Source organism: Micropterus salmoides, unplaced genomic scaffold (genome assembly GCF_014851395.1).
Source record: "Micropterus salmoides isolate LMB-PRFRI ecotype aquatic unplaced genomic scaffold, ASM1485139v1 Ms_hic_scaffold_15, whole genome shotgun sequence".
In the NCBI taxonomy this organism is placed as follows: domain Eukaryota; kingdom Metazoa; phylum Chordata; class Actinopteri; order Centrarchiformes; family Centrarchidae; genus Micropterus; species Micropterus salmoides.
In genome coordinates, this window is record NW_024040596.1 from 11699161 (window position 1) to 11726634 (window position 27474).

Genomic DNA, 27474 nt, shown 5'->3' on the forward strand with positions numbered 1-27474 from the left:
TGTAAATCCAGTGTGATGCATTTGAGTCATATTCCAAATTGTCCCTCCAGGCCTTCTCTCCACTTCAACTCTATTTGCATGTCTAAAGCAGCAGAGTCATTAAGAGGAAACCAACCACAGCGACACAGTCTCAGCGCTCAGTGCATCCCTGGAGCTGCTGAAGCATCGTCAGCCTTTGGAGAAAGCGAATCAGAGAGTCTCTACAGGTCCCCTATGGGAGGAGAAGAGAGCTCTTATTCTAACTCGGTGGAAAATGCCAGCACCCACAGGGGCACCGTTACACACAGCTGGGATAATAAGTATCATAGGGAGACCCATGATCCACCAGCAAACTGAGAGCAGGATTTTTTCCCTATTCACCATTGCCACCAAGCAGACTCATCCCAAAAAGGCAATGAATGTCTTTCAACCTTGCTTTAGACAGGCTATTTGAATATCTGAATCAGCGTGCCATGTAATGCAGGATGTAGTTTATAGAACCACAGGGGAAGTGGATGGGGTGAAACAGTGTGGCGCTATGAGACCCACTCTCTGGAAGGCAGGTTTGAATTGAAACACTTACAATAGCATACAGTCCACACAACACACAGACTACAAAAAGCTTCCACACTGTTTTAGACTTTCCTTAACCACTTAACACACACAGGATCCCCTTTTGTTTCCCATTACATCGCTTTAAGCTTGTTAAAATCCTCTTATTCCTCACTGTCAGTGTTATACTGTATCTTCTGTATCTATATGATGTTTACATGCGTGACATATTCAAACCCATGTTTTTATGTCTTGTGCATCATTTTATACATATCTCCCTGATACATTTGGAATCTTTAGAAACTTTGGAATCAAGAAATCACAAACAAAGGTCCACCATCAAAATGTGCCGCTAAAGCGTATGGCAGCAGTCCATGGAACTGTTGTTAAAGGACGCTATAAAGATGCTTTGTATAGAGAGAGAGATGTTCGTCTATGGTTTTGGCATTAGAACTGCTCAGTTTTGGATAAAAATTATTTGAAATTAGTTCACGATTAGAAAAGACAAGCTAAGTTTGAAAGTTATGAAATGACTCTCAATAAGGTTTTTCAATGACTGTAGTGTTCTCATCCTTTAGTGTTCATGACGGTTACACTGCGGCAGGACATAAAATTGATCATCTCCATAACTGCCTCATCATAAAAAAAGCTTTTCTACTTCCAGAACTCCATAACAATAAGAAACAGCATGCTGTTTATCATCAGTGTCCATCTACATAAACTTGAACCACCTTAGGCTTTTGAAAGAATGTTGTATCCCATACTAAAAGTAGACCTACGTTAACATTCAACTTATACAGTAACATAAATTCCCACGGTATGTACCAAAGCAAAAACATTAATTTAGAAACTATGTGGTTTGCTTTTCCTGTTTTTGTTATTGTCTGTCTCCGGCATTGGTAAGTAGGATACAGTCACTCTGAAATAAATCACAGCAGATTTACAACTAATTACCCGATCTTCCCAAAATCTCCTAGCTTTGTTGCTTAGTAATGATCATACTGCCCCCCATAATAGTGGAATAGATACCTGCTAGTTAAAAAAAAACTACTGTATAAATAATCTTTAAGTCCCAGATTGTTATCTCCTTATTTTCTAACATAACATATTGTTCCCGTCTTCCTCCACGTATGAATTGGCAAGTAATGCACTGGTACGCTGTTACTCAAAATCAGAACAATAATGTACACTGTAAATTGGGAAGAAGTACGCTGTACATTGTCAGCCATAATGTAAAGTGTTACCATAGTGTCTATAAAATCAAGATGATTTAATTGCTAATACATTCATCATAATAGTATGACTAAATTACTTTAGTGACTCAAAGCAGAAATGCAAGACTTTTTTCAAGTTGTGTGTGGATCAGCCAGAGAGACACGAGTGCCTGCTGTTACGCAGTCAAATCAGTAGGGGATTGCAGGAGCTCAAGCCAAGGATTAAATTTGTCACAGTAAAATTGTACTACTAGTGTTAATTTAAAGGCACGAACAGAATACTTAACAAGTGAGAGGCATAACTGCGTTGTTAAACGTGAATTTCACTGCAAGAGACATTAGCACAAAGCCTTCGCTTTATTAAGCGTAACCCATTTCCATGGAAGAGGGAAAATGTATGCTTCACTAACACAAAAGTCTTGATTCGCCTGGGGCCCACCTCCCCTCCTACTATCTGTTTCTTCTCTTTCTGCTCTCTCTCCCTTGCTTCAGCTCCCTCTGCTTTCTCTCTCTCTGGCATTCAGTTTAATAAGTTAGCGTGAATAGCTGTGACCAAATATAAAGCCTAAGACCTGGTAGAAGGCTATAAATGTAGCCCTAATGGCTAAACCATTATAACATTTGGTACAGACTCTGCCGCAGTGAATGTTTTGCTGCAGGAAAACGGAGGTGGTGGAAGGCAGGAGACAGGGGGATGAAGAGCTCCTTTTCCATTAGCTGATTGAATTGGAACCCAGTCCTGTGGGCTGGGGATTGTTTGCCTCACATCAAACACAACTGAGATGTAAACATCTCTGTTAGTGGACTCAAGAAAATGTCACATGAAAGCATTGTCCCACCAACGATTCTTCACTGTCCAGCAGTAAGGCACAGGTAGTCTGTTAGTAGAGGCGGTTGCTCTACTACATTTCTCAGTACCGGCGTTGTTTTAAATCATCCACCCCGTGTTTTTTGTGAGCCAGAGTGAAGGCCTAATGGACCATGCCATGCTGCAGTAGACAACACATCTCACATTAGGATCCAACATTTACCCAAGTGCAATGTCAGATTTAATAAATGATATATATACTTGTTCTGGCTCCATTGCGGAGAGTGGTGTGAGAAGGAGTAGGAAGATGAGAGGCTTCACAAACCATAAATGTTCCTTGTCTTTGTAACCAGGTCAACGGCAAATATGTTTCTGTACGGAGCGTCGGGGAGGGGATGTGAATAGTAGGGGTTGTGGTGCATGGTGAAGCATGCAGTGTAGTACAGCCTGGAAAATGTGTGTTTTTATCCTGGACAAACATGCGTGTCTTAGACAGAGTCTTTCAAAACCACAAGGTCTTTCTCTTGGTGTCCTTAACAGTTTCTTAATCTGAAACAAAACACATCCGTTTGTGAAGGCGGTGTGATTTGAAGGGGAAACAAAATCATAATGAGAAATCAGGTCTTGTTAGAGTCAAATGCGGATTTTAAATGAGAGAACAGCGGCCGACATTAGAGGCGATTAAGAGAAATGCAAACACCATATGAAAATGTAATGAAAATTCCTTCCTCATTTCTGTATCCAGTCAAGGAGAAAAGTGAAGAGCGCAGCCTCAGTTTGCCCTCATGCGTTTGCCTGCTAAAGGTTTCAGCTGACACAGTAATTATGCACTTTGCGAGTGTTACCAGGAGTTTGACAAACCTCCGCTTGCCACAGGTTTTGTTGTGATTGCAGCTTTGTCGGCATCTGCATTTCAAACACCTGCCACCTTTTAAAGCTAACCAACCTCCACATGATCTCTGTCAATGGCACTGGCTGCATTGTCTCCCAACCTGAGTGACTTAGCACTGTACTCAAATGTTAAGCTGTATATTTAGTCTAATTATAGAGATCATATACTTATTATGATTCAGTTTTCCAGGACTAGGAAAATAATCAGTGGTGTGTAGCTGACAGGAGCTGGCTAACAATTGCTCTTTAGATAGAGCGTTAGTTATGAAGGTTGAATATCATCAAGCCTGAGCTTGAAGCTAAGCTTACTTGACAAATGTTACCAGAGAGCAGGCTTGCTTGTTTGCAGCCAAGAATCATATTCAGGGGAGAGGAGGCACCTGATATGTCCATGCATTAATGAACATTATGAGCATACACTAGGTATATTTAGGGCATCTTTTGATGTTGAGCTGCTGCAGCCCCTTTTGCACATTTTATCTGTCTCAAACATTTCAAGTCTCACTTGTTTGTGTTTGCTTCTCTTTATGTACATGTCCTCCTCTAAGATTTAATTTAAGAAGTCAACATGGGATGGGGGTTTTAACTCAGTTCACCTCATCTGTCGCAATGTCCCAATTTTTTTTTTACATCATATGTACATAATGAGATGTTGTTTATTGTTACAAAGAATTTTCAGTCAGAAAGTTCAGATAGAAAATGGAATTCATGCCTTGACCTAACATGCATTTCATTAATTGGGCTGTTTGAGTCGGGATTTGACCTTCCATGATGATTTCATGATGGAGTAAAAGAGCTTCTATAGAACAGCAGGTTTTAATCATTATTCAGACAGAGGCCATGAACACATATTTGAACAGAACAGGCCATAAGGTTGCCGTTGATAAGATGTGTATGATCCCTCATGGGAGCAACTAATTAAGTGATGGTCTTTGGGGTCTCAGTCAGTCATCTGTTCTCAGACTGAATGTAGTCAGGCAGTGGCCCCTATGGGCTACCATCTGTAAAACAAAGCTGATGCTGCTCTGCAAAGCCATTCAGAATTTGTATGTTGTTGTAGGGGCTGAGAAGTCAGACTCCCCCTTTTTGCACTGCGCCGTAGAATACAAATGGGTTTCTGTAAACTGCTGCAAATAATGAGTGACTCAGGGAAACATGCTGCAGGTCATGTGTGAAGACACTCCGGCGCGCGCACGTATGCAGACACACACGCACAGGCGCGTAATGACACAAACATGCACGCGCGGGCGCACCCGTTAACAGACACAAAAAGGCACTCACACACATTAGACAGATCTACCCTACCTCCTCAGTCCACCCGCCGCTCCTCCGGGAACCTCTCTGACAAACTGACCATTTATTTCGTCGTTTGACTTTATTTTAGCCTTTAACTCTTGCTGGACCAGCTCAAGAAAAGCAGTCGGAGTTGTCCTCGGATCGTGGGATGTGAGCGTTGTTGTGTCTGTGGGTGACAGAGGGGGACAGGGGGCGCTCTGCGCTGCTCAGTGCAGGACGCAGGAGACAGTCGCTCTCCAAGGTGCTGAAAGTCGGAGCGCTCCCTCCTCACTCTCCCCTACTGACGATGAATGCGACCGAAAATCAAACACTGACTGCTCTCAATCCCGTTTGGTTTCATCTTTTTATACTCTAAACTTCTGGATTCTTTATTTTTCATGCAACCGTTGGATGTACACACACATATGTGCAATAAGCCTGACTGCTGCTTTCTCATATTCACCTGCATCGTTGGGAAATATTGAATTGACTCCGGATTCTCAGGGAACGCTATAGAGGATTTTCCCCAGCTGTTTTTCTGGGTCTCTGCCTCTCTCTGCGTACCGCATGCCTTCGGACGTGAACTGTGATATTGTCTCAAAAAAGGTGAGTCCGATGAGGATGTTCATGAGGCAAACCTACTTTTACGTGGATATAATTTTCTTTGCACTGGAAAGGGAAGGTGGGGGACCATACCTCCAAAAGGCTGGTGTTTAATTGCTTTTAAACCCACCATCACGACCGAGAGGGAGGATTATAGTGTCTTGTGGAGTCTGGAGAATGTACCCTGTGGATAAAGTAAAGTTTCCAATAGGCTAGGCGACTGTAATTAAATCTGCTCTAGCCCTCTATGCGTTGGGCTCTCTGGCTTCACACTAAGTGGATATCAAGAAATTTCGCGGTGAGTTTGCCCTATCGTTTAATATACATCCCTGTTGTCACTGGCGTTTCAATTGATCTGTCAAGACACGCAGCACTTAGAAACCAAACGATTCCAAGCCAAGGGGAAATGCTCATTTTCCGCTATAGGCTATATTGCTTAACTGTCTCGATTCGGCTCTGTGATTTGGGTAAATCATTGCGCATTTATGATTCTGGACATTTGCACGTTACATGGCTGATTTAGTAAGCACAGGTTACTGTTAAGTCCAACATTTGAGCAGTAATTTGTATAATTATTGGCTTCAGGGGAATTTGAAATAGACTACTGGCTACCTGTTGTCTCTGTTCGCTCTGGTAGAGTTTCAAATTGTAGAAAAATAGCTCATACATTGGGATTTTTTAATGTGGAGAAGAATAGTGTGAGGAGCCCACGCCACCCACTTCAGATAATGGATGTTTTAACCTATCCCTCTGATGTTGAACGGTCAACTATTGCTGAGATTTTGCACGAAAAGAATCCTTTGAATCTGAACACCACCCGCACCACCACACAAGCGCACATATAGACCGCACGCTTATGTTAACAGTGGTGTTTTTTTCTTTCTTTCAGGGATAATGGCATTAGCCTGTTGATTAACCTAAGCTACATTTGGGAACCTCTTTTGTCTCTGGAGAGAGAATAACAATTAAAGAAACTTGAACGATTCGTATAAAGATAACTGGTTGCAGCAGTAGACAAAATATACACAGGCCTCAGCAAAAAAAACGAAAAGTAGCTATTTGGAGTGTGGGGTGTACTGGTTTGAGGTTGTGCAATACAACATCAGAGGAATCATCATCCATCATATCATCTCTTATTTTTTCCACTGCAGCCCATTTCCCCAAGTGATGATTATGATGATGATGATGATGATGAAGCGCAGAACGGATCCGGAGAGGATACCGGGAGCCTAGGGATGACATTCACACAATTTTGTTGAATGTGGATATCGATGCCGCGGCGAAGGATGGGCCCTCTCCTCTCGGCCGCCTTCGTGTTCCTGCTGGCCCTGAGCGCCGTGTCTCCGGCCTCGGTGGGTAACCCCGAGGATTACGCCGCGGACGAGGCAGAGCGGACCGCCAGTGATAGCATCGTCTTCGATGACTACCGGGGGAAAGGATGCGTGGACGACAGTGGTTTCGTCTACAAACTCGGGGAGCGCTTCTATCCGGGCCACTCGAACTGTCCGTGCGTGTGCACGGAGGACGGGCCTGTGTGCGACCAGCCCGAGTGCCCCAAACTGCACCCCAAGTGCACCAAAGTGGAGCACAATGGATGCTGCCCCGAGTGCAAGGAAGTTAAAAACTTTTGCGAGTACCGGGGGAAAACGTATAAAATACTGGAAGAATTCAAGGTAAGATCTGAGTTCCAAGATCCAACCTGGATCTCTTTATTATACAACAAACTCAATATATTTCTTAAAATGTTTACATTAAAACGGTTCAGGTGAGTCAACTTACATAAACCCAAGTCGTGGCATAATTCTAGCAGTTGTGCCTTTCCAATATGCACTAAACTTTCTCTGTCATAAAGTTGGAGGAGCAATCATATTTAAAAAAAAAAAAAGATTTACAGGTAGGCTACTGTTTCCAATCTGGTATTGTATTTGATCTTGCCTTCTGACAGAATCGTTTATACCCTATATGATCATATTCAAACGCCTTTAGGGGCTATAGCGCCCAACTGATGCTCATGAGTTGGTTCCATCTTGCCAGGTTGATTCAGTCAGTCACAGCCAAAAGTATGGAAGCAGCCATCTTACATGGCAGCCTGTCTGGGCTATTCAGTTGTTTTAAATTTCATATGCAGCAATATGAACAGCCGTGTTCTTGACAAGTGATAGATGCCCATCAATTAAAACATGCAACTAAATATATGTCATAGTGGTAGCAGCCACTATGTCTCATGGGATCAAACACCTACACACAGCTTTTGGTATGGCAACTTGTTGACAGCCATTGACTTCAATGATATTTATTGTTGAAAAATGCATAATAAAGCTCAACAACAGCATTGACTTTTTGTGGAGGGTTTGGGTTAGTGAGGCTTTTGGTTGGTGTGAGAATCAATTCTTGGCATACTGTAAAAGTATGTATTAAAATGTGTTTATTGGCCAAGGGCATAAAAATGGCTGCCTCCCCCAGTGATGTCATCCCCAACCCCTCCTCCCTGCAACATCAACTGAACATTCACCCAGCATTGCTAAAGTGACAGATGTTATAAGAGAATTTTAATATTTTGATTTGTGGACACTGAGTCATTGCTGGCAGATTCAGTTTCCCTGCATCTCCTGCAAAGGGAGCACTGTTTTTACCCATCAGACCAGTGTCTCAGCAGTTGTTATAGAGCATGACAGTACTGCCTGATTTGAAATGACACTGTATGAGCACCACAACTTCAGGCTGTTCAAACTGTTGCGGCCCATTAGGAAACCTCCTCATTTCAAATCCCTCACATGTGGATAGGGGCTGTAAGTAAATGAAATGTAACATGACAATTGGTATGATCAACTAAAAAGATGATAGCACTTATTCCTCTCTGTGAAAGTATATCAGTAATAAGTTTAGATTAGTGTGTCCTGTATGGTTGTGTCAAACAAATGCTATAAACCTCCAATGGAAAATGTCATTATGCTTTGGTCCGAATTAAGAGGACTGAAGTTAGCTTGGAGATTCTTGGTTGTTTTTCATTCTTGTTATAATACTTGAATGTATCTTTTTTCTGGATTTAACAATTACATGTTATGACATTATGTTAGAGGTAAAAAAAAAAAACTAGTGAGCCCAGAATTTGAGAGAAGTCAGCAAACTGGTAGTATGATGACATCAACAATTTCCTCTTGAGTTTTGAACTGTGAAAATGTGATTTTTTATTTTTATAAACATGGCCTGTTTCTTACCTCAGATTTATTCAGAAACTGATTTCTGTGGATAGACAGTTGCTTTTCCCACAAACAGCTAATCATTTTTCCAGTCCAAATATTTTATGCACAATTTTAAGCACCAGATTTTTTATTTTATTTACACTGTGCGTGTCAGTGAAGTAGAACACTTCTCAATCACGTATTTTGTGACGTCTACTTGGAACAAAAGCACTTCAGAACTAATTTAAAACTAAGCTATAAAAAGCATCTTCAAGATTTCTTGGCATTGTCAGAGGCAGATCAGCAAAGAGATCAGCAGCATACCAGAGATCAAACAATGCGTCAATCCAAATAAGACACAAATAAAACTGATCTGCAATGCTACCTCTTTCCCGAAAACCTCTAAATCATACATGTCAACAACCATTTCAGATGTTTGACAAATGTTTTAGCATCACAATTTTACAAAAAAGTTCACAGAAAAACAGACAGAAATTGTCAATAATTACTCAATGTAATGCTAGTTGAATCCGTTAACATTTAAACAAAAACCAAAAGAACAAGTCTGAGCATGTTATTTTATCTAAGCCATCTTTTGAGCTATTCAAGCATGGACATCTCATGCATCAACAATATACAAAAGACTGAAAGCACTGCATTTAGCACTAAAATCCTTTGTGAGAAAAAGTACTGGATTTAGAAATGTCCTAAGTATCAGACATAACGTATATTATATTAATATCTGCAAAATATTCAAAACCAACGTTTGGATCAATTGGATCCTGCTAAAATATACTGTTTATGAGTAGCAATTCATTACGGTATGGTTAAGGTCTTTAGACTAAAACCACTCAGTTAAAGTAGTGTCATTTGCTTCTTTTTTCCTTTTTTTGGCCACTTGGAGGCAGCGGAAGAAGCCATAAACACAATATTGAGATATTGTTTGACAATGGTCTAATATATATACTCTCTTAGCTCTGTTTTTGTTCTCTACCAACCCTTGGGGAAATCTGACTCTTTAGCTGCTAAATGCTCCACTATGTCCACCAGCTCGTTACTAACTCTGTCTGCTGTTTGGTGTTGCACATGTAGCATACAGTTGGTTGAACAGAGGTTTCTCACTATAACTGTTGTCTGATGCAGCTTGAGATGAGGTTGATAAGAGCGTCGACAGTGAACCAAAACATTGTTCCAAAGTGCAGAGGGGAACTGCAGAGTCTGTGATAATTCTCTGGGCGTGTGTCACTTCAAGTAACCCATTTCATATTACACAGAGCTTTTTGACTCATTATTAATAAAAATATTTATTAGCGCAGCTTTAAACTAGGGAAAGATAATGTTTAACTATGGTTAAACAACAAAAATGTAAGGGCTGTGTTGAAGACAAATGCTGATCATGCATATTTACAAAGTTAAATCACTTGTGCATATGTTGCATATGAACATAATATCCAGCAAGTGTGCATCTACACAAACCTTTTTTTTTTTTTTTTTATTGAAAACCTCTTTACAGTGTTGACTAACATGAATAAGTTTAATTTGGGGTTTAGCAATTCCCCAACTACTCACACAAACTTAAGGTAAGCCCCAAGTAAATTATGCTTTACAAAAAAAAATCACAACCTGACTAAGTTAATCATGGGGAAACACTGCATGTCTCGTCAACCACTTGTCTTTACCTGTCCTCCCAGGCTTCAGCAGAATGTTTTGTCCATGATTTGCTCATGTAAAACCTCTTTAGTTGCCTTTTATTTTCATTGTCATGTATCTGCCTCTAGTACTTCTAGCTAGATGAGCAAAAGAGTCATAGCATTCTGGTTTTCCATTGTTAACAAGGATTTTATGCCTCTAATGGGGGCCAATATGCCAATGCCGATTCAATTAGTTGATTAACTGACATAAAAAATAATCAAAAACAATTAAGATATGAAATTAATCATGTAGGGCATTAATCAAGCAAAAATGTCAAAGTTTCTGGTTCCAACCAGTCAGACTGCTGCTTTGTGTGCTTCACCTGATTGTACATTGAATGAATTTGGGATTTTAATCCTTAATTGGACAAAACAAGTAATTTGAAGATGTTACCTAGGGCTCTGGAAAATTGTAATGGGCATTACCCTCATTTGTTATATTAAATGATTAGACAATTCATCAAAAAATAATAAACAAGAAATTGATAATGAAAATTATTTAGCTGCAGCCCTCCATTATGCAGTGGCACATCAGCACGAAAGTGTTCATAGTGTTGCTGTTAATAAGGTGCGTGTGGGATCAACCCATTTAAAACCTATGTACCTAATCTGTACTGATTGGTGTGTTTGCACGTCAGGCAGCATCAAGCTCAGTCCTGCATTGGGATGCATGCCCACATACAGTATTTTGTAAGGGCCGCTGTGAGTGCGTAAGCCTCGCAGCTTGATGTGAGATCAAATCCATCAATAGTGCAGCTCACACTCATGCTAACCTTGACTGGAGTGCCCAAAGAGGGAAGGACATTTATTCGTACTTGAGGGAGAGAAAAAAAACATCCATTTGTTCTTATTGATTATCTCAGTGAAAATGACATGACAGAAATAAGGAAACAAGTGGTGCAGGACGAGCCCCCTCCCCTTTTGTAAGACCCCACAAGTAACTAAAATGTCTTAGCCCACATCCTGTGTGAAGGTTGGGTCTCTTCAGTGAGGACATGAAAGCTTCGGATCCCTGCAGGGTTCAAGGAAATCAGTCAGTATCTGGTATACAGATCCCTGTTTAGAGACGCCGACAGGTTAACCTTTAGTGTAGACTTCATTGGCATTTCGTTTGCAGAGCTACATTGTGCAGACGTTTGCATTTATATTCAGTAGCAGATGGAGAAGAAATGCAGAGACACAGCCTCTCAGGATAATAACAGGAAAGATGTGGTCAGTTTAGAGTGTTGGGGATGCTTGGAAGAATTGATTTAGGTTGAGTAATTTTCCAATTTCATTATGCTGAAAATTCCATCATGCAATAGGTCAGTCATTAAGTCCCATGTAAGTACAGTATGCAGTCATTGTTGTGCAAGCGGTATTGGGCATTCATTCAACACAAAGCAGCTGACTGCAGTGAAAAGTCAGCCTGTCATTTGTTGAATCTAATGCTGGTATAACTCATGCATCAGCAACCTCACAAATAAGTCTAAAGTAAATTTCCTAGTACCACTTAAATATTTACTGTTAACAGTATAGTATTTAATACAATGCAGATTTTGTAGGCATAGTGGGTGTATTTTCTACTCCTTTGTTTTGTTGCCCTGTGATAGAGTCATGCCACTCAACCTTAGTAGGTGTTTCACCTACAGGGTTCCCCATCAGATGAGGAAGGGACCAGTCCCCAGCCCAGCATGGCTGCCGGCGTGCCTCTGGCCTCAGCGCAGCTGCAATCAAGAACCAGGAGATATAGGGTGAGTTCAGATCCCAGATCATCAGGCTAGGGCTGGGATGTGAACTCAAATGTGAACAATCCCGTCCATGCTTCCTGCCATCCCCCTAGGGAAGGGATGCAGAGTTGAAAAAAAGGGGGGGGGCGGGCTCCAACATTTTCAGTGACAAAGGTACACACAGTAGATTTCAACCATCTAACTACCTTCAATCATTTCTCATTTAGAGGCAAGTAATGCAAATTGATTAATTTGCAAGTGATCTAACTCACCTTTCCTTAAATCCCCAGGAGACAGGTACTAATCTATCCAGTGCAGTTCAGTTAAGGCCTTCTACTGAGTAGGGCTTAAATGTTGAGGCAATTTCATTTTCAGAGAAAAACATTGCTTTTTACCACTCTGCAACTATAATAGATTGAAAAAGGATAGAAATTCTCTTTTAATTGTTCTCTCAAAACAAGTCTTTAGAGAACTTAATGTACCATAATTATGGAGATGCACTTTGAAAGCACATGTAGACAAACACAACAATGAATCTAAAATAGCATAGACACACACACACACACACACACACACACACACACACACACAGCTGCCTACACATCGCACACAACAGTAATTAGTGACTCCACTTTTCAGCACAGACACCTATGAGACAAAACCAACATAAAAGCTGTAAAAATGATTGCTCAAATTGATTTTCCTATCCAATTTGCCAGAGGCAAGAATGGCCCTAATTAGAAGAAATTATTAAGTGCAAACAATTAGGTCACAAAGAATTCTCAAACAAGTTTTTCTCTCGTCAACTTCCTTGCACTTAAAGTGCCCCTGTACAAGGGTGCTTTTAGCAACCAACTCTCCTCATGCACAAATCTTCAGCCTCATGTCTCTCTCTGTATTCCCTGACCACCAGAAAAATATTGTTTTGACCTGGACAACAGCAGCATGCAGTTTAACTGTCAACACATTCCTGTCACTCCTATTAACCGCATGGGTGAGATTTCTGTGGCACTGTTGTCCAGCCTCAAAGTATTTTAAGTTCCCATTTGCCACACTGAAGGGTATTTGACAAGTCATTGCTTCCCTGGTCGTCTCCTTGTGTCTCAGAGTGGGAATGAAAAGCATGGCAGCAGATTCACTTCAATACCCAGCCAATAAGCCAGGGACAACAGGAGACTTTTTTCCCCCCCAGAACATGTGCCAACACATCTTAGTTCGGTTCTGGTGCTCAGGTTTTTTTTCTGAGTCTGGGCTAAGGCACTACTGATCCTCTTCACGGTAGACCTCACACAAAAGGACGTACTGAAAGCACCAGGCTGAATACATTGAAAGTCTCTGCGATGTGTCATAGGTACATGGAATCATTTTCTTTTTCAAATGCCATTTTTAATATACTTGTGCCTACGAAGCATCTGCACTGGCAGGCTTCCCACCTGCGTTGCTTTACTGGTCAGTCTGCCAAATTAAACAATAAAGAAATGCCACTTCTGCTTTGAAATGCTATTTTAAAGGCCAATTGTGATCGGCTATGAATAAACTCCTATAGTCATTCCTCTAGTTTGGACAGAAATTTCCACTTGGTAACACCTACTTCTGTAAACCGAGTAACATTTTTTTTTAACTGTTCAGACAGTTCTCTTTACCCACATGCAGCTCAACAACAACAGTTAATCTCTCACCCCAAAATGCACTAATGCAATCAAAACACTTCATACACATCTCCAGGATCCAGTTGTGGAATGTAACTAAATACATTTACTCAAGTATTGTACTTAAGTAAACTTTGAGTTACTTGTACTTTACTTGCCCATTTCCATTTTATGCTACTTGATACTTCTACCTCTACAACATTCAGATGCTACTTGGACAATACTGAATCAGGAATAATTAATAAATAGAATATATAATAAATGTAACACTTGGAATGGAGTCATTTTGCATAATGAGTACTTTTACTTTTCATACTTTTAAAAGTAAAGTTTAAAATGTATCAGTATAGTATATGAACATGTGCAAAACGGAGTGCAAATACATAGAGGTTTCGTGGTGGTTGAGTTCAAATGAAAAAAAAAACAGTTTACAGTGGTCGTTGAATGCATTTCTTGTGAAAGCAGTGACAAGTGATTCACAGTTTAGTCGGCATTGTCTTCTGTTGTGTCCTGACAGTTTGATGAGTTTTGAAGAAGCGAACTCGGTATTGACAAATGCGTGTTTTCCAACAAAAAAAAAAAAGAAAAAGAAAAAAAGTAATACTACATGAGGTGGTACCTGTGAGATCAAAACACACCTCTGAATGAGAAAACTCAACATTCAGTCAGTTCGACAACAATAAAAAAAAAATGTGAGGCATAAATGACAAATCTAAAGCTTATTTTTGTTTTTTCTGGCGCACATTCATTTAAAAAATATTGACAGTATTGCCTCAAACCAAACTAATAATATATGTTAATTGTTATGTTGAGTTGAATTCCAATTTATCCCTACATTTTACCAGCTGTCTCCTCTATCCTCTAAAGATAATAATACGCCTTATCTTAGATGCATGTTTTGTGTTGAGGTCTGACTGACTCATCAACAATACACTTTATCCTCTGACAATAGATTCCAGGATGTAATAACTGAAGTTTGTGGAAACAGTTTCATACATGGCAGACTGTCAGTGAAGGTTCACAGTCATCCAGGTCATAGTTATCCAAAGAAGGTTAAAGTCAAGGGCAACTGGACTTGGTTGAATATACTAGAAGAGGTTTTGTTCCTCATCCGAGAGACTTCTTCAGTTCTTACTGACGGGAAACTCAGTTATTTAATCTCAGTGGGGTCGTTTGTCAGGATCTTCAATACCGCTGGTTCGTTAGTGCTCCTGGCTGTTGTAACGGCAGTCATTATGGTCGTTAGAACTACCCGAGGCCAAATCATTGTTGGTATCTTCACCTGAGGCCAAGAGGTTACGTTTGTTAAGTTTCCTGGGAAGTGATGAAAGGACAGCATCGTAAGTGGGGGATAAGTGGTGGCGTAGACCCCCTCTTCTGTTCAGCAACGGTTTCTCAACCCGGGTGTAGATGGTTTCCTTGACACCTCTTTCAAACCATTCATCCTCTCTGTCTAAAATGTGCACCTGCTGGTCCTCAAACGAGTGTCCTCTGCCCTTCAGATGTAAGTAAACTGCTGAGTCTTGACCTGAAGAGTTAGCCCTTCTGTGTTGAGCCATGACAGACTGATTACGAAGATGGACAAGGTGTTCACATGCAGCATTATCTCAGTTTTTATTGCAGTACTCCAACTAACACATGAAAAAATACATAACCGGGATTCTACAAAATCACAACAGGGATATTATTGTGCATGTAAACAAAGTGAGTTTGAACCTAATTGAAAGACTGTAGTAAAAACAGTATGAAGCTCATTATCAATTTAAAGTAACAATTAATTGCTTTTATATATTGTCCGAGGTTAAGGTACCTCATCTTCACCCAACCCAGAATACTTATGGACAACAAAGGTTTTTATTGGTCCCAAGAAAAAGCCAACTATTCACAAACCTGAAATGCAGCCATGACATCATGAGAAACAGCCCTATATGCTCCATTGCTGACCCTGAATCCCACCTTGCCAGCTGCCACAGATTAAGGCTATCAGGTTGACAAAATGTAGTTCATCTTCCATATGTATGAGACAACATATTGCTCTTTAATTGGTACATTTCTGTGTGAGCAACTCAAACCGACAGAGGGGCGGATAACTCCAGGGGCGTTTAACTCTGCAAAAGAGAATTTTCTTTGCCATGGTTTATTTACGTGAACCGACTGGTGTCAAATACTTGTGTGGGTAAGATATGAGAGGAGAGGCGAGTTACAGATGTTCATCTACCATCTGTGTGTGTGTTTCTTAAAAGCTTTTATCATCTCAGTGCAGCTACACTAGAAAAAGCAAAGGCCTTGAGATGTGCTTTTACATTGTGGAGCGGCAGCTCTAAAATATGCAACAGACACAATGAATAAGCAGATTAAATCTATCATCATTAGCATCTCTAAGAGTTTGAATCTTTTAAAGCAGAGGCACAGAACACAGCTTTTTATACCAGGACGCAAACATGTTACAGACATAACTACATATAAATGCAGTCCTTGTGGTGAGTCTGATTTTATATGCCATATATGCTGATAATTTTGCCCTTTATAAACATCATATCCAATACATAGTTTCACATCCTATGTTTTAATCCTAGTCTGACATATCAGAGGAACTACATCAGATGGACAGTTGAGGCAATTTTGTACATTTTCAAAAAGGAGGGAAATTGGAAAAAAAATAGGTCTTAGGCGTGTGTTGGACTTATCTCTTCTCTCATCCTTGGCTACAGTTAAATGTTTAATTTAAACATGACGTTGCAGATCTCATTCTTCATTTAGATTATTTTAAGTCCAGGAAGTATGGCCACAATCAGACAATGGATTATGCATCTGCTTTCTTTTCTATTGTTCTCGCTCGATCTCCATCTCTTAATGTTGCTCATATTCAGTGTGGCTGCAGTGCATACAGACTGCCTGGCATCCTGGCAAAATTGGCTGCTAAAAGTCAGAATAAAGCATCCAGTATTACGACAGCCCTTTCACTTATCTGTACACAAAACTGGATTACAGACAGCGATAATGTTGTTGTTGTTGCTGCTACAATTCAATTTAGGAAATGGAAATTTAGCTATAACTTTCTAGAACTAATGCAGTTGGGATGGTTGATGGTATAATACGTAGTTGCTTACTTCTCATCTAACTGTCTTGCATAGAGTTAGATGCGAGGTTTGATAACACTCACATAGCTGTCATAGGAGCAAACAGCTGGTTAGCTTATCTTAGCATAAAGACATGAAACAAGGGGAAAATGCTCGGTCCAAAGGTAAGTGCATTATTCGACCTCAGGGTCATTCAAGAGTGAACATTTGCTCCCACAGTAGCTGGTTTTGAATCTCAATTGAAATGCATTCAAATATTGACTGTGGCAATATGTTTTGGACTATGAATCCTTCAAATGGATAACTCACCCACTTTATTATGATCCATCCGAACCATTTTGTTTTGTTGCAACCTACCAAAAAAAAATCTATATTTCATCAAATGTAAATTGCAATAGGGTTATCAAATATGAAATATTTGCACCCTCTAAGGTCAGTACAGAGTACTAGTGATTGAATGATCATACCTAGTGCAGAGGCCCTCAAAATGCTGTTTACTGTGATGAGCAGAAAGAAAATCTAACATGATTAACAGCTGACCTTTCGTGATTTGGAAACAGTTTGTATTTTTCCACTCCATGTAATTGCATTACAGTTCATTTTCCGGTCAAGAGACTTTGCAAAGATAGAGTCAAGTAAGAGGCAGCAGCAAAGAGAGCTGCATTGCACTGATTTACACATTGCAGAGGTGGTAAGATAAGCCTCTGAACTGTTTCCTGAGGCAGGCTGCAGCCAAATGCAGCAAAATACTAAATATCATGACCACCACTTCATAGGCTCCCCCTATTAGTTGTTTCTAGTGATTTTATTCAAAGTCAGCTACAGGCTTTGTTTGTTAGGATGCAAGAAGCCTAATAAAACTGGCATTGTGAATAATTGATCAACTTGTTACTTTGAAGACGGTATCAAATGCATATAATTTTTAATTGGGAAACACCAGCAAAAATGCATATAAGAGGAGGCTGTTTCTTCAACTGACCAGTAGTAATCACATAGACTCATGAAGGTGAAACCTACTGAATCATCTAACCCAGTTTCTCTCCTCCCGCCTCTGCCCACAGCCGTCACCCTGTGAATGGTGCCGCTGCGAACCAAATAATGAGGTGCACTGTGTGGTGTCCGACTGCGCCGTCCCAGAGTGTGTCAACCCTGTGTACGAGCCGGAGCAATGCTGCCCCATCTGTAAAAACGGTAAACACTCATCTCCTCTGGAATTCAGCGCACACTGCTCAGAAGTCATTAAATTTTCATTAAACCAATGACGGAAAGTTTATCTGTGGCATCACCATTTGATGGCCGCGCCTTTACAGGATGAGGATGTAATTGATGTTTTATGAATTAAAATTATTACCTTGGGCCCGTTGGACACTAATGAGCAGTACTAGTTTTAATTATAAATGACACACTAAGCAGAGTAAACATTAGCCCATTGATTAAAGGCATGGTAGGAGGGACTAATGGGTCCTCGGAGAGCCTTTTATCTCCCAGTGCCCTGACGCCCTTGTCACACACAGCCAATCCCTAAATTAGAATTATAGGATTCCAATGGTTCATTGGCTATTTACAAGGCGAGGTGGGAGATTTCCCTTTGCCAGCACCAATCCTGGGGGACAGATGGAGCTTTATGACCAAAGTACAGTAACTGTTTGTCTGCAATGTCATCCTGGCTAGAATGATCAACAGCAAAGACCTGTGGGTAATATCAAATGTCACAACAGCATTTTGCATTCTCTTTTGATTTTGTCCTTTGACATGGCTCAAATGCAAGATTCAGACCATTTTATTGCTGAAGGAGCTGCCAGAGAAGGTTTTCCTGAACTCAAATGAGAACCTGATAAACAGTAAGATGTACTCTGGTGATTTATATGCCTTCTTATTACATTCAGTTTTCTCATTATGTTGAGTCTGACACCAAAACATTGAAAAATTGTTTATGAGAAAGAAGGCAAAACAAATATCCTGAAATATTTTTCTTTGCATTTGGAGCAGCGGTTGACCTATAAATGTGAAGAGAGGAATTTAGTTAGAGGCGGATGCTAAATGGCCATTTCACCACAACTACCCACATTTTCTTTCATACTTTCTCTCATTTCATCTTCATCCCCCTTACTTTCTTTCTTTTCATTTCAACACACATACACACAAACACCCACACTAACAAGGCTGCAGACGCTGCTATGAGAGAGCTAATCCAGGCTGACAGGACACAGTGACACCCTTGGCATTTCAGGGTAGGCCTGCTGTTTCTGGGCTCCCCAAGGGTGCCTGGCCAGGCTCTGGCAGCCAGATAAATCTCTATGGGAGTGGATGGCTGGGGGCTGTGGGGAGAGGACAATGACGGATGCTGTTTAGCTCTCATTTTTGGCCAAGGGAAAGGAAACTGTAAAAGGAAGACATCCACATATGTGCTTCAGTTAGACATGCAATCAGTTGACGGCAGACAGACATGTCTTAAGTACTTTCCATGCTGCAAGCGTTTCAGAAAATTATGTGAAATGAGCACAACCCTTTTAAAATGTCAATGTATTTTGTGCACCACCTTTTCCAATCCAATCTGAATCACTTAACCATGAGGTTTTATACTGTCATGCTCATTGAACAAGGGTCTGTAAAGCTGTAGCATCTACGGTCATGCTAGCAGAACAGCAGTGCTTTGAGGTAAATGCTAACGTTAGCATGCTAATATGCTAGCAATAACATGCTGATGTTAAGCAGGTATGTGTACAATGTTTACCTTGGTTTAGCGTGTAAGCACATGCAAACTTTTGCAATTAGCACTAAACACAAAGCAGCCATATAGCAAATTAACTATTGGAAAATTTCCTTTAATTTCCAACAGGTAAACAGATAAAAGTGTTGTTTCTAGCTTTATTATCACCTCATCCTCTTATGGTGGAGGAACACCATGACACAAAATGTGCATTTTAGAGATCATGCTGATTTCACAAAATTTTATGTGGCAGCCTATTTCCACCGATGAAGAAGCATACTCTGTATGGATTATGTCTGCTGTGTTACTCACATTAAACAGTGTCATGGTTGAAGAGGCTGGTGCATCTGCAGACAAACTCTACTGCGTAGGAAGTTCAGATGTAATATCTCCACACTGCATTTGCAACGTTCCAGCTCAAATGAAAAGTCTGGCTGAACCCACTCATTCAGATAGTAAAAAAAAAATTAAGATGTTGGGTTGTTTAAATTTCAAAATCAGTCACAATTGTCAAGGGCTGGCCTAATTGCGAAGGGCTGAAACGTTATTAAGGTGTTGAACATGGCTAATTAGCTCGCATTAGTCACTGATTTGGTGATTTAAAGTTGAAATACATGACACTTAAAATGGGGCTAAATGTGGTTGATTGCTGAATTTTTTTTAACATGATTAATGATTATATTTCAATTTAAGGTAGGTCTTAACTATACTTCACCATTAAAAAAAAAAAGTATTTTTAAACTAAATGTATTGTGGTTATGACCTTGATGTGTGGATGTTTCTTTTTTTGTTTTTTACCTGCAAATAACCAAATCAATGCTTACAACTGCCAACCTTTTGTCGAAGCTTTTCATTATTGGAATGCAGCTTTTTAGCTTGTCTCCTTCTTTGTGGTTCACCCTGAAAACAGCAACACCGAGCAGAAGGCAGCACAATAGAAAAGTCCGCCAGTGGGAGCATCTTATCTCTAAGCTCCGCATTCATTGAGTCTGATTCAGCTATAATTTTTATAATGAATTATATATAGTTAATTCACCAGGGAATACTTGTGATTATCTAATTCTCATGAAGAAAATGATAATGAGAGGTAGTCATGTAAAACGGCCAGTGTTTCTTCAGTATGATAGGATTATAGATCTGCCTAGTATCTGTCTGAAGGCTGTCCTGGTTATTTAACACATCACAAAGTAGGAGTGCCATAGAGCTAGCTACAGTTTGCAACATATTCATATCACCTATGGACTGCAGCTGCAGTTTTTTGTGAATAAGAGGTTTTTGGAAAGGTGAGTTTGTATGGAAGCATTTCTTAGCTCTAAAGAACCATAATCTTATTTGAGCCAAATAGACTGCAATGACTCCTAATATGCATTCACTCCTTAAGCTGTAGTCAGTGAAAGAATGATGTGTCAAGACAGTTTTGACACAGGACAAATATTTTTTGACTTCACAAAATGTTATTGGTCATGAATCGATCACAAACTTGGATGGGTGATGTGTCCTTCGAATGGTGACAGGTAGCTGAAACAGTGTCCTTGTGGGCTCCAAATCTATCTGGCTATAAACAATCACACTTGGCAGCAGCACCAGTCGCCCTCTTCCCTTATCAACCTCTACTGAGTTTGTCCTGTAACCTGTGCCAGCTGTCCAGCAGTGGATCAATGAGAGTTAAGACTTGGCAGGCACTCTCAATGTCTCCTCTAAGCTCAGATCAAAGGGCTTTTATCAGGTCCGAATAGAGCAGGGGACACATCTACGCTCAGGCAAAGGATGGGGATATTAGGTAGCCAACAGCTCCCTTTGTCAGTGTCACATGGATATTTATGGCCTCCCGCACTCCATTTTAACTCATAAACACTGCACTAAATTTAACCATATCACTTAGACAGCTGAAACAAAAGTTTGTGAAATATTGGAAGCTACTAGCCAACCCCATTTGCCTTTAGGCTATCAAAACACTTGGTTAAGGTTAGGTAAAAGTCATGGCCTTCGTTAAACATTGGAAAAGTCAACGTGCATCCAGACTGCCTGACGTCTCATTCTTCTAGTCAGTGTCGCTTTTTAAATATTTAACCAAGACCCTGATATTTACCTGACCTTTATCAAGTGCTTTGAGTTGTCTAAACATTACCATAAAACACTAATTAATCACAGTGGATACTTTGACTTGTCACAGTTGGAAAAGCACATATGTTACTAATAACCTCAATAATGGCTCAGTTCTATTTAAGTGCCCCAGTAAGCCCTTACAGTGGGATGTGAGCCAGTGCGCACAATACCGGGACCCTGAAACTGAAGCAGCTGAATGGAATTAAGCCATCATTAGTTTCATCAGTTACACTTGTGCTTTTCCCCACTGTTACGTGTCAAAATGTCTCCCGTGAAAAAAGGCCATGCTTCCCACAAAACAACTTTTAGGAGACAAGAGTTAATGGCGCTGCAGAAATTGTGGCACTGTTTGTAAAAAAAAAAAAAGCCCTGCCCTCGTGCAAATTGGTAGTGTTGACTTGGGTCAACGGCAAAAACAAAAAGGAGAGCTGCTAATTATTATATAAGCCGGTTGCACAGCACAGCATAGGTGTTACTAATAACATTAATGATGACTCTGTTCTAATTAAGTGTTACAGTAATTCAAGACAGTGTGCTAGGTCCCTGAAATCCAAGCAGCTAAATGGAATTCAGCCATCATTAATTGTATTAATTACACATGCTCCTCAGGTCTACTAACTGTTCTGTTTCACGTTTACATTGCTAGGATTACGTTGGCCTGTACTAAATCAAATTCACTGGGATACTAAGCTATGAAAGCTACTGTGTCTTCAAGAGTTATGAGACATATGAGGTTTTTATGACTACTCGTAGGGGAGTCTTGAATCTAGCAGGTTTTAAAGTGCTGAATACTGACAGCCCTCCAAAGCAAAGTCACCGTCACACCAATTGAGCGGCTGATTGCTTCGTCTAAATGATTAAAACTGGTGCAAATTCCTGGCACCTTCTTGCTTCTCTCTGTAGAAGAGGAAGAGATACACGCCTCAAATCACGCCGGGGCAGGGAGGAACAAACTGGATATAATCGTTTCATGTGGTATTTACCAATAATGAATGCACTGCATCCCCATAAATGTAACAGGGGTTTTGGCTTCCTCAAGTACAGATCCTAAAATGTACCCAGGCTGATGTGCTGAGATGATCAAATACATGAGTATGAGGTGTTTCAGTGGTACACAATCAAACACGTTTTAGAATAAAAGGAATCTTATCAACAAAAAGGGATCAACACAAGAAAATCCTACAGTGTTTTAAAAGGATAAATCAGACGTCAAAATTAATCTGAGTTCTTTTTTTGTTTTGGATGTAAGACTATGCGTGTGTGTATGTGTGTGTGTGTGGAAAGAAACCATATAAGGAATTGCTAAGGAGTTCTGTGGCCTTTTCATACAGACTGAAGTGATTAACACCATCCTCCCTACTGCCTCTCAAAGCAGCTTTCTCCCTCTCTCTCTCGGTCTCTCTCTGTACTCCAGCCTCTCTGTGCTGCCAAGCCAGTGCCTGGCAGGCTTCTCTGCTCGTGGCGCATTAGGATGCAAAGCGCTCCATGTCGAGGGAGAAGGGGAGACTAACAAAAGCGCTTTAGTGTTGCAAAAACAAGCCCATCGGTGCATGCCCGTGAAAAGATCTGTACGTCTGCTCTGACTCCCCTAACTCCCTGCAGTTCTCTGCATCACTCCACCACCCCTCCAAAAAGAGAAGCTCTCAGGAGAGCCACATCCATTTCTTGTCGTTCTCATTCCTTCTTTTCTGTCTTTCTCCTTCTTTCCCTTCCCTTCCCCTCCCCTCCCATGTGGCAGGTCCAAATTGCTTTGCTGGAACGACGATCATCCCAGCCGGAATTGAAGTAAAGGTGGACGACTGCACCATCTGCCGCTGCCACAACGGAGACTGGTGGAAGCCGGCGCAGTGCTTGCGGCGGGAGTGCCTCAACGGCCAGTCGTTGTCATAGAGAGACTCGACAGGGGAAGGATGGAAAAGCTCAGGCAAGGCCCTGCCTACTGCACCATTTTATATGATTGACAGGGCAGGAGCACAATTCCTAAGCAACCTGAGACAGCATAGCGTCAAAGAGATGCTCTCATAAGCTTCACACAAATTACAAATTTAGCCACTGAGAAGAAGACGGAACTTGTCTCATGGTTGTTTCCACCCCTCCAGTTTGAATCGTCCTACACATTTTCAGAAGTTGACTTGCTGCTCTCACACGAAAAGTTTCTATGCTCCTTGAACTATTTCCTAATCACTGACAACGTTGAGCTGCTCATGTTGATTTCTGTATGTATGTCATCTGCTTGTTGTACTTGTCTGTCGAACTCACGCAGGTGTTGTAAAATTCCAACAGCAGGAGAAACAAACTTAAGCACACTTATCGCCGCTTTTTTAGTTGTTGGTTTTTCTTCGTCATGTGAGGACTGACACCAGTGAAAGCACTGCAAAGGTGTGCTCCAGTTTCAGAACTTCACCCTAAGAGCTTGTTTACAAGATGCACATCACACATAAATGTTTGTGTCTTCATAAGACTTTTTAATCGCTATGGCAGAAACACACCTCTAACACTTAGATGAAGCTACTGTCAATTTTATAAACCGTTATAAAAACAACAACGCTGATTTGATTTTACATACCACAGTTTTGAGTCATGTCTTTATATTGTAGCAGCACAGGCAGGGCAAGTTAGTATTGTAGAATTAGCTGAAGGGCAGGAAAGGTTGTAGCCAGCAACTATGAGAAGGGTAGATCTAAAATTCTGCAGTACTGCATCAAAGCTGTGGGCAGCCCCCTTTCCGGCTTAATTGTCGTTATTGTTTTCTCTCTGAGGTCCATATCCTCCAAAACATTCCCACTAACTAACTGCTTGAACTTGTTATCAAAGCAATTAGTGAGCCAAGAGCAGCCTGCTTTAATTTCCCTTAATCAAGGAGTATTCTGTGATAAATCATCCAGCTGGATGCTTGGCGCTGCCGCAGCCTGCATGCTGGGCACACTCAACAAGAACAAGTAGACAAAAGGAGGGAATCTGCATATGTCTAAATGCTTTTAAGCAGCATTCACATGCACATTGTCCATCTACACAAGCGGGCAATTCATCCACAATCTCACAGCCACAGTGTGTTGATCCGCACATAGACGCACTTAAACCTATAAGGCTTGAAAATACAAAGCTGTTACATTTGCCCACTGCTATAGATATGTAATAGATTTTTTTAGTTCCTCCCTTCCCCAATATGTTAGAATAACTCTTCCAATGTGTTGTGGTTATGGCCAGGGCTATAACATAGAGACAAGCTAATGCATTGCCCTGATATTTTCCCAGAGCGGAGTGGTCCCCAAGTGGTCCAGTCTGATAGAAAAAGCACCCAACCAAGGCCCCAAACACGATATTTTTGAGATGATAAATACCAGTCATTAATTCAGAAGGTGAATTCCAGTAAGCTCATGCCATTCATCACTAGAATTTTTTCCCATTTCCAGAAAATCCGTTCCTGTTAACCTTTTAGACCCTATTCCTGGGCGGTGATGGATGGGCTGCTTAATAGCAGCTCCAAGCACTCTGTAATGAGACAGAAATGAACATAGGATAAAGACCGATGACTAAAGAGGTACATTACCTTAAAAGGCACTAAAAATGTATATATTTTTTTTGGAAGAATCTTGTAGTCTGCAAACTCCGCTGCAGCTCATGGGCGATGGAGGAATCACAGAATTGAGATAATATGGTTCAATCTTAGGTGCAACAATGGAGCTTGGGTCATTTTCATCATTAAGCTACAATGATTTAGTGTCTTTCAATGTGAAAAGACAGACCTCATCTATCTGGCTTGAGGTCTGCACTCATAAAACAAAACTGACATCTATGGTTTATCAATCACAGCCACAGTGCTCCGGACATTTTAGGATTAATAAAAGTAGCTTCATTCATCCTACTTAAAATGCCAAATAATCATTCTGCCTATACTGTACATGTATCCAAAAATATACTGGGTAGCAACAGAGAAAGACTGAAATCAGTGTGTGAGTTGACAGGACTCAGAGGCATTGCTACCTGACAAGACTCACAAAGCATGGCCTTTGGCTTCATACAGAATCAACAGCCCGCACTGCAAGTGCTACTTTGTTTGCACTCTTTGCTGTAATGGTATGCCGTTCTGAATTACCCCAAACTAGTTATTGTTTTACCCTCCAACATTCCAGCAGGGTGAATTAGCAAGGATAACGACGACAACGTTCAATCACAGCTAAAAATCTGAAATTGAATTCACAGACTGCTCTAAAGAGTTTTTTCATAGAAGTAGTATGTAGAAGCAGCAAAAATGGCAGATATGAATATCGTTAGGATCCTTTTGATTGCGACTCATTGTAGTGTTCATGATTGTTCAGTTACAGTTTCCTTCCATGCTTCTGAGGTGCGCTACATTTGTTAAACTAAACTGGGGGTGCCATGGCTGCTCATCTCCTTACTTTGCAAACTACAAGCTGCCTCCATCAACTAGTGCAGAAAGAGAAGTGTTCAAACCATCTATTCTGAGAACATGCTAAATTCTCCCGCCAGGCATAAGAGCTGAGTCGCTGTGATCCAGGCTGACAGCAGGTAGTACAGTGAAAGAAAACAGTGGAATATGCCCCCCCCCCCCAGTGTTTAAAGGAGTGCAGAGCAACTCCTTTAAACACTGGTCATGAAAATTAATTTTATAGCACTCATTGACAACTGAACAAAATGAGTTTGGAGCCATGTGCATTAACAAGCAGTAGATTACCGTGTGTGCCGTTTGAAAAAACATATTTAAAAAATAACGTTTATGTGGCACACATCCACTACACGCATCTCAGAGAGAGCCTCTGCCTGGGAAAAGCAGCAGAAATTACATTTCTCCTTGCAAATATAGAAAGCTGCAGTCTCAAGGACAGATCAGCAGCAGTCTGCCTTTGTTCATTTTCTGCCAAGAAACTTAAGTCTTTTTGTCTGTCTGTGAGCGTCCATTTAAAATGACCCCATTTGTCCTCTCATCATTCAAACCACAGGCTTGTACATGGGCATTTTGTAAAGGTATACCATTCACTCTTTCCATGAGACACCAACTTACTGTAGCTGGAAACTATGAAAGATTTCATTTTTTCCCCCCTCTCCTCATGTTTTTTTTCCAGCAACAAAACTGTTACATAAAGTGTGCCTGAAAACCAACAGAGAGTACTATCCGGATTCTAAAGAGAGATACACTGTTATTATACAATCAACTGTATTTACGTTTTGGGGCACCAAGGGTCTGTTCATGAGGGACTCAAGTGGGATAGTGTCATTTCTATAAGAAATTAGAAATGTATGTTTAAAATAAAGAGCATCTTTGATTGTATAGGACTACATGCTCGCACCAGGTTCACCCTAAGCTCCACAAGAAATAAAGGGTCCAAATTTTCAAAAGTCAAACAACCCTTGGTGTTCCCCGTATTGTTCATATGTAAATATCTTCAGACGTATAATGTGTATTCTGAAATCTGAGATGGAGTAAAAAAAAAAAAAGACATAAGAAATAAGAAAATGTGTATCATTCATCAAGACAAAAGCTATTTTGTTAAATAGACCTGAAAAGAAGTGTGGATTTCTTCAAGTTCATCCTTTTTGTTCGCTCAGGATTATGCAGGTTTTTCTGGATACAAGACCACAAAATATGGATTGAAAATGCAACTTTTACAACTACAGGAAAATGTGAACTTCCTTACTGCAAAAAGCACAGCATTTCTTTGCAGCTGAATGTACAGTGGGTGCAGCAGGTGAGGTGAAATTCAATTGAACCCTACAGGATGCTGCAGGAACAAATCCTTGAATTTGGCCACACGTTCTATGTTCTAAAACCAAACAAGAACAACAAACAATACACGATATGAAATTATGAAACAGGTCATCTTTCTATAAGCGGAACATTACAGAATAAATAAAAAGTATAGTGTTTTTCCTGGCTCATGGCTGCGCAAGACAAAAAAATGAGAAGATACCAGTGGTTAATGGTTTTGTTACATTACGTGAGTTCAAGGGCATTACTCACAGGTTCTTTCCTCCTTTCCACTTCATTACAAGTCAGTATGGGCTT

At 40.6% G+C, this 27474-nt stretch overlaps 1 protein-coding gene across 3 annotated transcripts; it reads left to right on the top strand.

Moving 5' to 3' along the window:
- Positions 1 to 4700: 4700 nt before the first annotated feature.
- vwc2l (von Willebrand factor C domain containing 2 like) lies at positions 4701 to 26978 on the top strand. 3 transcript variants are annotated; one of them, XM_038721007.1, is made up of 5 exons: positions 4701 to 5620; positions 6474 to 6995; positions 11812 to 11928; positions 17695 to 17824; positions 23188 to 26978. In XM_038721007.1, the coding sequence occupies exons 2-5, from the start codon at positions 6582 to 6584 to the stop codon at positions 23337 to 23339; spliced, it is 813 nt and encodes a 270-aa protein (XP_038576935.1). In that variant the 5' UTR covers positions 4701 to 5620; positions 6474 to 6581; the 3' UTR covers positions 23340 to 26978. The 3 variants fall into 3 exon arrangements, with proteins under 3 accessions (XP_038576935.1, XP_038576934.1, XP_038576936.1); XM_038721006.1 differs by having other exon boundaries at positions 4701 to 5325; XM_038721008.1 differs by lacking the exon at positions 11812 to 11928 and having other exon boundaries at positions 4701 to 5325.
- Positions 26979 to 27474: the final 496 nt, after the last annotated feature.